Source organism: Carcharhinus amblyrhynchos, chromosome 30 (assembly GCF_965287045.1).
Source record: "Carcharhinus amblyrhynchos chromosome 30, sCarAmb.v2.hapA, whole genome shotgun sequence".
NCBI lineage: Eukaryota > Metazoa > Chordata > Chondrichthyes > Carcharhiniformes > Carcharhinidae > Carcharhinus > Carcharhinus amblyrhynchos.
In genome coordinates, this window is record NC_137353.1 from 13,030,335 (window position 1) to 13,043,985 (window position 13,651).

General features: G+C 41.4%; 1 protein-coding gene across 2 annotated transcripts in view; it reads left to right on the plus strand.

Moving 5' to 3' along the window:
- Positions 1–13,651, plus strand: part of prdm16 (PR domain containing 16) — a 734,637-nt gene that overhangs the window by 690,507 nt on the left and 30,479 nt on the right. For both annotated transcript variants that reach the window (XM_080215484.1, XM_080215485.1), the window contains 3 exons: positions 4,294–4,463; positions 6,998–7,075; positions 12,907–13,076. In XM_080215484.1, the coding sequence (XP_080071610.1) occupies positions 4,294–4,463; positions 6,998–7,075; positions 12,907–13,076 (418 nt within the window). The remainder of the gene's footprint in view (positions 1–4,293; positions 4,464–6,997; positions 7,076–12,906; positions 13,077–13,651) is intronic.

Genomic DNA, 13,651 nt, shown 5'->3' on the forward strand with positions numbered 1-13,651 from the left:
GTCCAAGTCCTTCTGCTGCCCCCCGCTTCCTCAATGCTACCTGTCCTTTTACATCGCTTTGTATCATCTGCAAACTTAGCAACAATGCCTTCAGTTCCTTCCTCCAAATTGTTAATGTATTTGTGAAAAGTTGTGGTCCCAGCACTGACCCCTTAGGCACTCCATTAGTCACTGGCTGCCATCCTGAAAAAGACCACTTTATCCCCATTCTCTGCCTTCTGCCAGTCAGCCAATCCTCTATCCATGCCAGGATCTTACCCTTAATACCATGGGTACTTAACTTATTTAACAATCTCCTATGCGGCACCTTGTCAAAGGCTTTCTGGAAATCTAAATAAATTACGACCACTTTGTCTAATTCCTTGTTACCTCCTCAAAGAATTCTAACAAATTTGTCAGCCCATGACCTCCCCTTGACAAAGCCATGCTGACCCTCCGATCTCATCTTTAATAATGGACTTTAAAATCTTGCCAATGACCAAAGTCAGGCTAACTGGCCTATAATTTCCCATCTGCTGTCTCTTTCCTTTCTTAAACATTCGCTACTTTCCAGTCTGCTGGTACCATCTCTGCCTCCAGTGATTCCTGAAAGATCACCACCAACGTCTCCACAATTTTCTCAGCTATCTCTTTTAAAACTCTTGGGTGTAATCCATCCAGTCTAGGTGATCTTTCCACCTTCAGACCTTTCAGTTTCAGCAGAACCTTTTCCTTACACTCATCTGTGCCCCCTGACTCTCGTGGAACTCTGGCATCCCATTGATGTCTTCCATCATGAAGACTGATGCAAAGTAACTATTCAGTTCCTCTGCCTTGCTTTATTTCCTATTATTACTTCTCCAGCCTCATTTTCCAGTGGTCCAATGGCTATTTTTGCCTCTCTTACCTTTTATATATTGGAAAATACTCTTCCTATCTTCTTTTGTATTACTAGCTTGCTTCCACTCATGTTTCATCTTCTCCTCCTTTATTTTTTAGTTGTCCTCTGTTCGCTTTTAAAAGCATCTCAATCCTCTGGTTTCCCACTAATCCTTGCCAGGATTAGGACATTACTAAGAACATAGTAATAAACTATGTTCCTTTCCAATTGATCTTCCTGAGTCATTACACATTTAATTTGTTAATCCATTGATTAGCCCACCTGCTTACTGCTGTGCTCTAATATGTAAAGAGAGCCTGACTCAAAATTATTTTAATTTAGTTTAAGTTTCCTTTAAAGTTTTGTTTTTGTTACAGTATTTCTTTAAGGAGTTGCTAATTAGCTTATTTGTTTCACTTTTGTACTCACGATTATGGAGAGGGACAGATGGAACTCTGGGTGGTAAGGCTGATATACGTATTGTTGTATTTTGTAAATAAACCTATTACCAAGAAAGGGATTTTTATCTAATTTCATACTTCACCATCTGGCTTTGAATCCGTTTAATATCTTGAGGCCTTCTACTCTCATCTTCCTTGTACCGTCTTTCTTGCTCTCTGACTGAGTACAGCTCTTGATCTTCCTGTTCAATATCAACTTCTGTTTCCAAATCTATCTCTGTGCATTTGAGGATTTGCAGACTCCTGGACAAGCTTTAGATTTATCATAACTTTAACCTGGTATATGGTTGCGACCTGGAGTTTTACCATGACCTGAAGAATTACTGTTTCCTCTACTCATGCCTACCATCTGGTCATGACTGACTTCTCCACAGGCATAGCACTTTGAGTCTAAACTCAAAGGGGTATTTAAATGGTGGTGGCAATGGGAGCATCGAAATTTCCGACTCTGAGACCAGAGGCTTGGCTGCTGTGGCCCAGAACTTGCTGAAATCCAGCAGACCTCCCCTGCTCACTCAGGGTTAAGAACCCCTTTACAATTTCTGATCATCTTCTTCTGCCTTTTCCATGGCTGTGGCCTCATTGCATATTCCATCGTATTGAGATCTGGTGGCAACGCTGGTTTGACACTACCTCAAAAGCATCTGGTCTTAACATGATGAGGAAAAACATCTATTTTATCCTCAGCTCCTATTTTATTCACTTTCAGTTTTCTTTGTTCGGATTGAATTTTCTGCATTTCCCCAAATATATCTTGACTGCCATTTTAATCAGTTGCATACCATGCAAGCTCTGTCCATCTGAACACAATGTACATACAGAATAATCTTTTAAATTGCTCCGTATTCTTCAAGTTCAATATTAGGAGTTCCAAAAGTAGGCCAGAATGCTGCTCAGTCCTTAGTTTCTCCAATGAAACATAAACGAAAATTCCATTCCAGTTTCTGTTGTGTTTCATTGAATAAGACTAACATGCGCTTAGCTGCTGGTAGCCATTATTGTACTAACTTGATTTACACCTCCCCAACAGAGAGGGCAGCAGAGAGGGCAATAAAACAAAATGCTCAGACCTTCCAATACACTGCTGTCCTTGGCGGTTCTATTTAGGAAGTATCTATCAGTTAGGTTTTGTTTATGTGAAAACGGACAATGAATGAATTTGACAAGCAAAAAATCAACCCAATGTGCTGCAAAAAAAGCAAACTTAATTTAGAGAGGAGAATACTGTTTCCTTCAGAGGCAGGGCTTGAACACAAAAATTGAGGCTGACGCTCGAGTGCGATGCTGAAGGAATGTTGCACTGTCAGAGGTATAATTTTCAGATGCAACATTAAACCAAAGTCCCACATGTCTGCCCTAGTGGATATAAAGGACTCCATGGCACTATTTTGAAGAAAAGCAGAGGAGTTATCCCCAGTACCATGGCCAATATTTATCCCTAAATCAACATCACAAGAAACAGATTATCTGGTTGTTGTCACACAGCTATTTGGGGAAATCTACTGAGGGTAAATTAGTTGTTGAGTTTCTATATTACAACAGTGACTACATTTCAAAGAAGATAACTGCAAAACACTTCGAGATAGCCAGTGGTTGCAAAAAGCACGACATAAATGCAAGTTTTTTTTTAAGGGTAGCAAAGAGATTTAGGATTAAATAATACAGATACCATTGCTGAAAATATGGCAGTGATAGATAGATTAAATGGCCTATTTCTATAGGAAGACTGGAATTTGGAGCAGAAGTAGGCATTTCAGCCTTTTGAGTCTGCTCTGCCATTCAATCAGATCATGGCTGATCTCAAAACCACCTCCTTACCAGTTCCCCATGTTCCTTTAACCCATTTTTAAAATCAGAAATCTATCTCCTTCAGCGAGTTCCACAAATTCATCACCCTCTGCAAGAAGTAGTTCCTCCTCATCTCAGTTTTAAATCTACCACTTCTCAACCTACACCTGTGACCTCATGTTCTAGATTGCCCCATAAAGAGAAACATCTGTGTTTTGTATATAAATAAAAGTGTAATGCTAATATGGCATCTTATCAAAGATCTTGAAGCATTTTGCACAAAATATAAATTCAAAGGTTAGAGTGAAAGAAACCAAATCCCTCCCATCGCTTTCTGCCATATCTATTGATAGATATGGTATAAGTGGTGGCTTCGGGTCACTGTTTGTGTGGAGTCTACACATTCTCCCCATATCTGCACGAGTGCTCTGGTTTCCTCCCACCCAAGATGTGCAGGTAGGTTGATTGGCCATGCTAAATTGACCGTAATGTCAGGGCGATTAACAAAGAACAAAGAAAATTACAGCACAGGAACAGGCCTTCAGCCCGCCAGACCTGCACTGACCATGCTGCCTGACTGAACTGAAACCCCCTAAAAGAACAAAGAAAAGTAGAATAAATATGTGGGGTTATGGGAATAGAGCCTGGGTAAGATTGTGGTTGGTGCAGACTTGATGGGCTGAATGTCCTCCTTCTGCACTGTAGGGATTCTATAATGTCAAATGTACAAATGACTTTTAATGGGAGCCATATTTACAAGTCGTGTAGAATGTTTGTGTCATCTGTGCAATTGCAGTGACTTCCACTAGAGGGCATGGATCTACCAGATTCTTTCAGTGTTCTTTTCACACAATGGGTAATAGAAGTCTGAAATACTTTCCACCAAAGGCTGTGAATATTGGGGTCAACTGAAAATTTCAAAACTGAGGTCAATAGATCTTTGTTGATTAAGAGTTTCATGAGATATGGAGAAAAAGTGGGTAAACAGATCAGCCACAATCTCAATGAATGAAGGAGCAAGTTTGAGAGGTTGTATTGTTTACTTTCATTCCCTTGATTGAATGACCTACATTGAAACTTCCTTGTCCTGCCATACCTGACAAGGGCAGCCACTATACTGTGCTTTCGTTTTCCCTTCCTCAAAGTATGAAACCTGTAATTTAGGTTGTGATTTTTTGTTTACAGATGGCTGCTATGGAGACCATGACCGAAAAGTTAGAGAGTTTTGGCACGCTGAAACTGGACACTATGGGCGCTCTGCAACCCCCTCCTCATCACTCCTTCAACTTCCGATCACCGCCATCCACACTGTCTGATGCCATCCTCCGCAAAGGAAAGGAACGTTACACATGCAGGTTAGAGACAAGCTGCAGCCACAGTTATATCCTGTGGTTAACCCCTCAACAGTAAAGAAGCAAAATCCATGATATTTATCTGCATGACAGTATTTGTCTTTGGCATATTGCTGTACATATTATATAGAATTACATACAATGTGCAACACAGAAACAGGCCATTTGGCCAATAGGTTCATGCTGGCATTTATGCTCCTCATGCACCACCATCCATATCATGTCATTATTTTCCCCATAAATATTCTCTATGTTATTTTCCTTAATTACTCCATGTGGTAATGGGTTCCACATTTTAACCACTTTCTGAGTAAATACATTTCTCCTATTTCCCACTAAGATTAAAGCAAATACTGCAGATGCTGGAATCTGACAAAGATTCATCTAGATGTGAAATGTTGGCTCTATTCTCTCCCCACAGACGCTGTCAGACTTGCTGAGATCTTCTAGCTTTTTCTGTTTTTAGAATAAAATCATAGAATCCCACAGTGCAGAAGAAGGCCAGTCAGCCCATCAAGTCTGCACCGACCATAATCCCACCAAGGCCCTACCCCCATAACCTCATGCATTTACCCTAGCTAGTCCCCCGATACTAACGGGCAATTTAGCATGGTCAATCCATCTAACCTGCACGTCTTTGGACTGTGGGAGGAAACTGGAGCACTACGCAGACATGGGGAGAATGTACAAACTCCATATTGACAGTGACCCAAGCCAGGAACAGTCCCTGGCATTGTAAGGCAGTAGCGCTGACCACTGCACGACTGTGCCGCTCTTTTTCTCCTGTTTTCCTATTGGATTTATTAATGACCACCTTATATTCATGGTCCTTAGTTTTAATCTTCACTACAAATGGAAACATTTTCTCAACTTACACCCTACCAAATCTCTTCAAAATACTAAGGAACCCAATCAGGAGTAATTAAATTGTTGTGCTCACTTTCTGCCACACTTTGGATAACATACTTTAGCACATACTTTCACTCAACTGTAAGAAACATCATATGAAATCTGCTCTTTAGGGGATTTGCTACTAATTTTAAAGGCATCTATAAATTGAAATAATGCTCTGTGATGTTAGTCATGAATGTAACTGTGACTTATTCCATTGTCCACTGACATGTTTCCCCTTATAGGGCAAACTGTGAGATCATTTATTTTAAACCAGTGAATATTCATATCAAAATCACAGTCAAATATATTTAATGTGAACACGTGGTTAATAATATCACAAAATGATCTCAATCAAACAGCTCTTCAAGAAAGCTGGGGTCTCTAAGATGTATTATGCATTGATGTTTCAGATCTGTACCATGGAACCTTGAGGCTTCATGTGAAATTCATTCCCCATTGTCTCCATTGATCTGCATTTATGACAAGTTTTTTAAAAGTTTATTTATTATTGTCACAAGTAGGTTTACATTAGCACTTCAATGCAGTTACTGTAAAGATCCCCTAGTCACCACGCTCTGGCGCCTGTTCAGGTACACTGAGGGAGAATTCAGCATGGTCAGTACAACTAACCAGCAAATTTTTCAGACTAAGGGAAGAAACTAGAGCACCTGGAGGAAACCCATGCAGACATGGCAAGAACGTGCAGATTCCACACAGACAGCGACTCAAGCCGGGAATCAAACTCGGGTCCCTGGTGCTGCAAGGCAGCAGTGCTAACCACTGTGCCACCATGCTGCCTCAAGTTGCTGCTACTCACAGATCAGGTTCAAATTCTCATGTCAGGTTTTGCCCTGCCAAGGCACTCAAATGGTCCTACTCAAAGTCACAACTGACACACTCTGTGACTGTGACAAAGGTGCACTATCCCTCCTCATTATATTTAACATCCCTGCTACCATTGAGCACCCTCTTCTTCCACCCATTTCTCCAATGAAACTCTTCCATTTTTCAAATCAGTCGCATGAGTTGATTCTTACCTATTTACTCATAGCTGGAGCATTTCCAGCAACGGCTTATACTTCCAGCTTCAGCACCTACACCTCTGGAATTCTCCCAAATATCTGCCTCCTCCGCTTCCTCATTGACATAATGCCTCCTGTTGACATGCAGTCTGGCTCCCCTTGTACACTGGCAACATCCAGCTCTGGCTCTTTGCCACCTCTCTTGACCCTTCCACTGCAACTGTATTAGCAAACACAGTCAGTCTTGGATCAGCCATAGATTCTTCCAGTTAAAATTGAGAACTCAAACCTTCAGCCTTTACCATAAAATACAAGCACTCACCACCTAATCCATATCCTTCCTTTAAAAAAACCTGATGCTACTTGTAAACCTTACCGAATCAAAAAATGATAAACTTGTAATAAGGCCCTCTGCCAGGTTAAAGAAATGTCAGCACTTACCACCTTCACTCCAGTTACTGAATTCAATCATCTCAAGTAGAGCGTTTGATTCTCAACATCAGAGGTGTATCCCATACATGGAATAAATCAGCCACTGGTGTCTTCAGGGTTCATAAATCATACAGAAATTTCTAGAATTGCTTGGCCAGTGATGCTGGTAAATTGCATTTCCCCCTTCAGGTACTGTGGGAAGATCTTCCCAAGATCAGCGAATCTTACTCGGCATCTCAGAACGCACACAGGGGAGCAGCCGTATAGGTAAGGATGCAAAAACTTGGCAGTTCAGTGCTATTTGGATATCTTTTTGATATACTTCTTTCTCTATGGTGCATCTCGTCTCCTTAATTGACAATGAATTAGTTGTGTCCTTTTAATAACATAACAAATTATGAAAATGTTATACCTTTATATGTTTTGTGTATAGTGTGCACATCACACTTTGTGGTGTCACACTTTTAGAAAGATTTGTGCCAGAGTGAGAAAGAGAGCCAGCTATTATGTGCTGAGTTTTTCAGAACTGCAGCCAGAAATTTAAAATTAACTAAAATTGCCATCAGCTTTGGCATGCAGCTACAGTTCCCTGTATTTACCTCACCTCTTTCGACTACTTCCCTAAGAGTAAACATTTGAGCAATACATTTAAAGGCACAGTTGTGAGTTAAGTACTGTTTTGGGTTAATAGCTAAACATGGCAATCGCAGCATCCCATGGAAGATAGGCTTAAAATATGGAAGTGAGCTCCTCCTGATGATTGCAAATACGTTTCCCACTGTGAAAATGAGCCATTTGGATGAAGAATTTTCCAAGTGTGGCCCCTGGACAGTGATGAGTCTTGCAAGTCTCAGCTTTAGACAGTGGTCTGATGTAACAATCAGTCTCAATGCTACTGGGTTATGGAGAAGTGGAACACAGGGTTCCAGTTCTGAGATGTTAACCCGTGAACTTTCTTTTGGAAAATACACATGAGCAGGCATTGAGTAAGAATAGGATGGTGCATCAATAGCAATGGGGCTGAGAGCAGCTTCAGGAAACAGTCATTTACAGAATGCAACAATGATACATTTCTTACATGTTTAGATATGTTGACATTAAAACAATTGTGAAGGGCCTAATACAATTGAATGTCTTTCAAAAACAGTGCGACATGTTCAGTGTCCATAATAAAAACGTGAATTTCTACAGCATCTTTCACAATGGTTAAGCATCTCAAATTGTTTCACAGCCAGTGAGGCACATTTTGAAATATAGTCACTGCCATAATGTAGGAAACTCAGCAACCAATTTGCACACAGCAAGGTCCCACAAATGGCAATGTCATAATGACCTGAAAGATAATGATGTAAGATAAATGATTAAAATTGGCCAGGGCACTGGGAGTTCTCCCCACTCTTCTTCGATTAGCAGCATGGGATATTTATCTGAGTGAACAGACAAGATAGTGGTTAGCTTCTCATCCAAAACACTGTACCCCTTGCAGTGCAGCACTCCTTCAGTATTGTACAACTGGGGGCTGGATTGCCAGCTAAGATTATGGGCTCGAGGTTCTCGAATGGGGCTTGAGCCCACAATTTTCTAACTGAGAGGGAAGAATGCAATTCACTTACCATGGTTGATGGAGTAAGGTTAATTCCGTAAGTGAAAGGTTGGAGAAACATAGCTGGTTTATTTATTATTTAATTATTAGTCACAAGTAGGTTTACATTAACATTGCAATGAAGTTACTGTGAAAATCTTAGTTGCCACACTCTGGCACCTGTTCGGGTACACTGAAGGAGAATTCAGTATGGCCAGTTCACCTAACCTGTACATCTTTGGACTGTGGGAGGAAGCCGTAGCACCCAGGGGAAATCCACACAGACACAGGGAGAACGTGCAGTCTCCACACAGAATCGAACTCAAATGCTATGAGGCAGCAGTGCTATCCACTGTGCCACTGTACTGGTGTCATTTGGAGTACTTTTTGTCTGATAAAAGGTGCTGAGAGCCCCCACCCCCTTTAAGGATACTAAAGACCAAACCTTGAAAAGAAAAAATTGTGTAACAAAAGCAAAGAGTTTTTTTCTCTCTAGGGTCTGATTAAGACCTGAGGGTATAACTACATTAACCTTTACCATGCTGGCCATGGCACTCATGCTAACCAGATGTCACTTTGTTTATTTCCCAGGGTACAGGGGAATGTGCTTACAGCAGTTTAAGGAGCCAATGGGGACAAGCAAATCAGGCAAAGCTCACACTTGCCTTTCATTTAAACTAATGCAAAGAGCTCTCATTTATTTGATTCTAAAATCAAATTAGAACTCAATGCAATTTAAATCTTCCCAGCCAGAAATATCAAAAATGTGGACATGCCTTCACTGTGTACCCTTAAATGGAAAAATGAGAGTCCAGTTTATTCTCTCCTCTTTATTGGAGCACTCTCTGTCTGGGGAGTAGTGATGGGGGCGGGAGGAGGGGAGAAGGAGGAGTGGCAGGGTGAAGGTGGGCAGACAAATGGAATTGCACTGAGCAAGAAGGTAACTTGGGTGGTGCAGATTATTTCAATCCGATGTCTGGCTGGGCCATCCCAATTATGAGAAGCTCACTGACTAACTTGGAAATTGTTGGGTTAAGGAATAACTGGAGCTGGTAGCACCTTTATCCTTCCCCTCACTCCGTTCACCCTCTCACATCATCTCACTCCCACCTCCAAAATAGGAAAAAAGGGTTCATAACATTGTATAATCAGGTTCCTTCCCCTACGCTCCCCCCCTTCTCCAATTAACTGTGCCAGTCAGGAGGAATGCATGAGGGCAAGTGTAACAGACATTTTCTCCCATTCCTAATCTACTAGATCTGTCCTCAGAAGCTGCAACTAGCAGATGAAGGAATTTTAAAAATGCACAGAAATAAGATTGATTCTGTTTAAATCTTTGCTGATTGTAGACATCACTTTCTTGCTCCCTGTTTGCCGTCTATGTTACAGATTGAAAATCCCCGAAGGATGATGTTTTAACTTTGTCAGCTTTTTTTTTGTTCTCTCTCTCTTTCTCGATGATTAGGTAATTTAGAAACCATTTACCCTAACAAATGACTGCGATCATTTTCCCTGCAACTTTTCAAGTTGACTTGGAGGTAAATATGCAGCACATTGGATAGCAAACCGGGGCTTTGTTTTAAACCCTTCACGGTTCACAGTGCAGAGCACTTCACTCACACAGTGATTATCAGATTGTGCAAGGAGATTGTCTGATGAACAGTGACCGCTTGAAAACCCCAGTTTAAGAGCAAATGATCCGGGCACTGCACTGATGACCAGCCGGTTCAGATGAAGTAACTTTCAGTCCCTGGTGCACTAAACAAAACACTCGGCTTTCTCGCCATCTGACAATTGCCTTTGACCCATGCTGCACCAAGGTCTTAAATTAGCATTAGGCATTTTTAGGCTGAACATAAAAGGATTCATCTGATTAAAACTTTTGATGCCCAGCAATTTTCCCAGCACAATTAGCCATGCAAAGTGGAACTCTGCTGTTTGTACAGCAAGGTAAAATTGTGGTATATCAATTCTATCAATAAACCCCTGGGAACAGCTCGTAGACTGCTGCTGTGTGCTCTATTCGCCATGTATTAACTCTTCAGAGTCCTTTTCTTGTTTCCTTTCGCTCCAATTCTCCTCACACCTTGTCGGTTGGTTGGTTGCTGGGTGGAAAAGGAAAGCGAGAGTTCCGAAGGCTGCAGCTCCAGTATTTTACCACAATTGCCAGTCTCAGAATCTAAGCCCAGACAATAAGCATCAGTTGGCTATTTGTATTTGGGAGCATCGTAGTAGATCCCAACAACATCATCCATATTCCTGAAGCAATGGCTAATAAGTTATTGGAAATGGGATTCTTGGCTTTTTATTCTCCCTCCCACACCCACCTCTCTGGCTTTCAGTTGATGTCACTTTTCCTCTAAGTCAAAGGTTTTAAGTTCAAACACCATGCCAGAGGCCAGTGGACCTTAGCATGCCCCCCCATACTCCCCCAGCCCGCTACAATTCCCATGGCAGGCAGGATGGGAGAATTCTGACGCAAGAGTTGCAGCTACATAATATAGCCATCTGATTTGATTTATTATTGTCACATGTATCTGTGTACAGTGAAAAGTATTGTTTCTTGCGTGCTATACAGACAAAGCATACTGTTCATAGAGAAAGAAATAAGAGAGTGCAGAATGTAGTGTTACAGTCATAGTTAGGGTGTAGAGAAAGATCAGCTTAGTGTGAGGTAGGTCCATTCAAAAGTCTGATGGCAGCAGGGAAGAAGCTGTTCTTGACTCAGCTTCTGTAAGTGGCCTCAGACTTTAGTATCTTTTTCCCAATGGAAGAAGGTGGAAGAGAGTATTCCAGGCTGCGTAGTATGATCAGTACAGAGAGATTGCTGCATTGTAGGATCAGACATTTGTCTGCTCCCTTGAGTTAACTGAAAGTTAATCAAAATTATTTGATTTTTTAATTCTTAAATCCATAATTTGCATGTTATTTACATTGCTTAATCTAAATTATTGGCTAATTCAGTCTTTTAGCACTTTAAAAAACATGCAAATGATTGGGTATGGACCCTCTATCCTGACCAACTGCACCAACAATTTACATTTATGTAGCACCTGTTACTTAACTAGGTGTCCCATGGCACAGGAGCACTTAAAGCAAAATTTGACACTGAAATAACATTAGGATATATGATCAAAAGCTTGGTCAAAGATGTTGACTTTAAGGATCATCTTAAAGATTAAAGAGAGATTAAGCTGTAACGGGGTGGAGAGGTTTCGGAGGAGAATTGCAGAGCTTGCGACCAGGCAACTGAAGACAGAACCACCATCGGCGGAACAATTAAAATTGCAAATACTCAAGAGGTCAACATTAGAGGAACACAGATATCTCTGAGGACTGTGAAGCTGAGGGAGATACCAAAATAGAGAGGGATGAGACCATGGAGAATTTACAAATAAGCTTGATAATCTTAAAATTGGGGTGTTGTTTAACAGGGACCCAGTGGAGGCCAGTAAGCACAGGGCTGATGGGTCACAAGTAAGGACATGGGCAACAGAGTTTTGGGTGAGTTTACAGAGGAAAGAATGTGGGAGGCCAACCAGAAGCATGATGGAATGCTCAAGGACATAAGTAGCAAAGGCAATAGATGAGGGTTCCAGTAGCAGGTACACTGAGGCAGGAGCAGAGTTGGGAAACCTTACAAAGGTCCAAATAAGCAGTCTCAATGATAGCACAAACATGTGGTCAGAGTTCATCTCAGGTCAAGTATGACATCAAGATTGGAAGTAGTCTGATTCAACCGCAGACAGTTGCCAAGGGAAGAGATGGAGTTGGTCTTGGGGCAAAAGACATTCTTCACTCAACCAGCAATATAAACCAATTAAGATTATTTCCTGACTCACCTACTGGCTTCTTTGTTTTAAATCCGAGGTGACAAGTTGGTTACATAAAATTTAGAATACAGAAAAAGACCATTCTGCCCAACTCGTCTATACTGGTGTTCATTCTTCACTCAGACCTTCTTTCACACCATCTCATTTTAAGATGAAATCCCGTTCCCTTCCCTACTCCATATCCATCTTCCCCTTAGATGCAACTATCCAATCCCCTCAAGTTTTCCACATGAAGGCAAGTTGCACATTCTCACCACTTATTCGGTTAAAGTAGTTTCTGCTTAAATCTTTATTGGGTTTATTTATGCCTTTCTTACATTTATCACCTAGAGTTCTGGACTCCCCACAAATGGAAGTATCTTTTCTACATTTGCCTGATGAAGCACCTTGATAATCTTAAAAATCTTTTAGATCATACCGTAAGTCTTAGCTATTCTAGCAAAATTCAGACCATCGCACAGGAGTTGTATCGGACAATGTTAAAATGCACTGGTCTATGTATCATTTCTCTAAGGCCTAATGTTTCCAGTATTCTAAATAAACCAGCTGGCTGCATTTAATAGGTCATTAACTGGCCTCCAAGTTTCAGGAGATTTCATTGCAATTCTTGATTGACCTTTGGTGATAACTTGATTGACCTTTGGTGATAACTTTTTCACAGCCAATTATTTTTGTCCTTCCAGGTGTAAATACTGTGACAGGTCGTTCAGCATCTCCTCAAACTTACAAAGGCATGTCCGCAACATCCATAACAAAGAGAAGCCATTCAAATGTCACTTGTGCAACCGCTGTTTTGGGCAGCAAACCAACCTCGACCGCCACCTCAAGAAACATGAGAATGAGAGTATTCCAGGTATATCAGGATCACTCCTTACTGGTTAACAGAAATTATACTTGATGGGAATCTTCTGGGTATGATGATTAGATTGTTGGATTAGTAATCCGGAAAACATGAGTTCAAATTCCACCGAAATAGTCTGAGAAATTGAATTCATTGAAAAAGGTTATGAAAAATAATCTGGTGGTCAACAGAAGCTGTCACATTGTTGTAAAAACCCAACTGGTTCACTAATGTCCCCCAGAAAAGGACACCCACCATTCTTATTCCGTCTGGCCTGGTCCTAATTAGCCTCCAGTCCCAGACTGACATGTTTAACTGTGATGAAAGCAAAATACTGCAGATGCTGGAAATTTGAAACAAAAACCGAAAATACTGCAAAAACTCAGCTGGTCAGGCAGGACCTGTGAAGAGCAGAGACAGGAAGAGGGGATGTTGAGCCTCAGGGAGGGGTAGGATGAGCCTTGTGGGCAGGTTGGGCCTCGCAGGCGGGAAGCCGAGGACTGGCGGGGGAGAACTGGGGTGGTTGGACCTCAGGTTCAGGGGTCATCTGATCTGACCTGGTGGAGGGGTGGGGAGGGCTGTCTTAT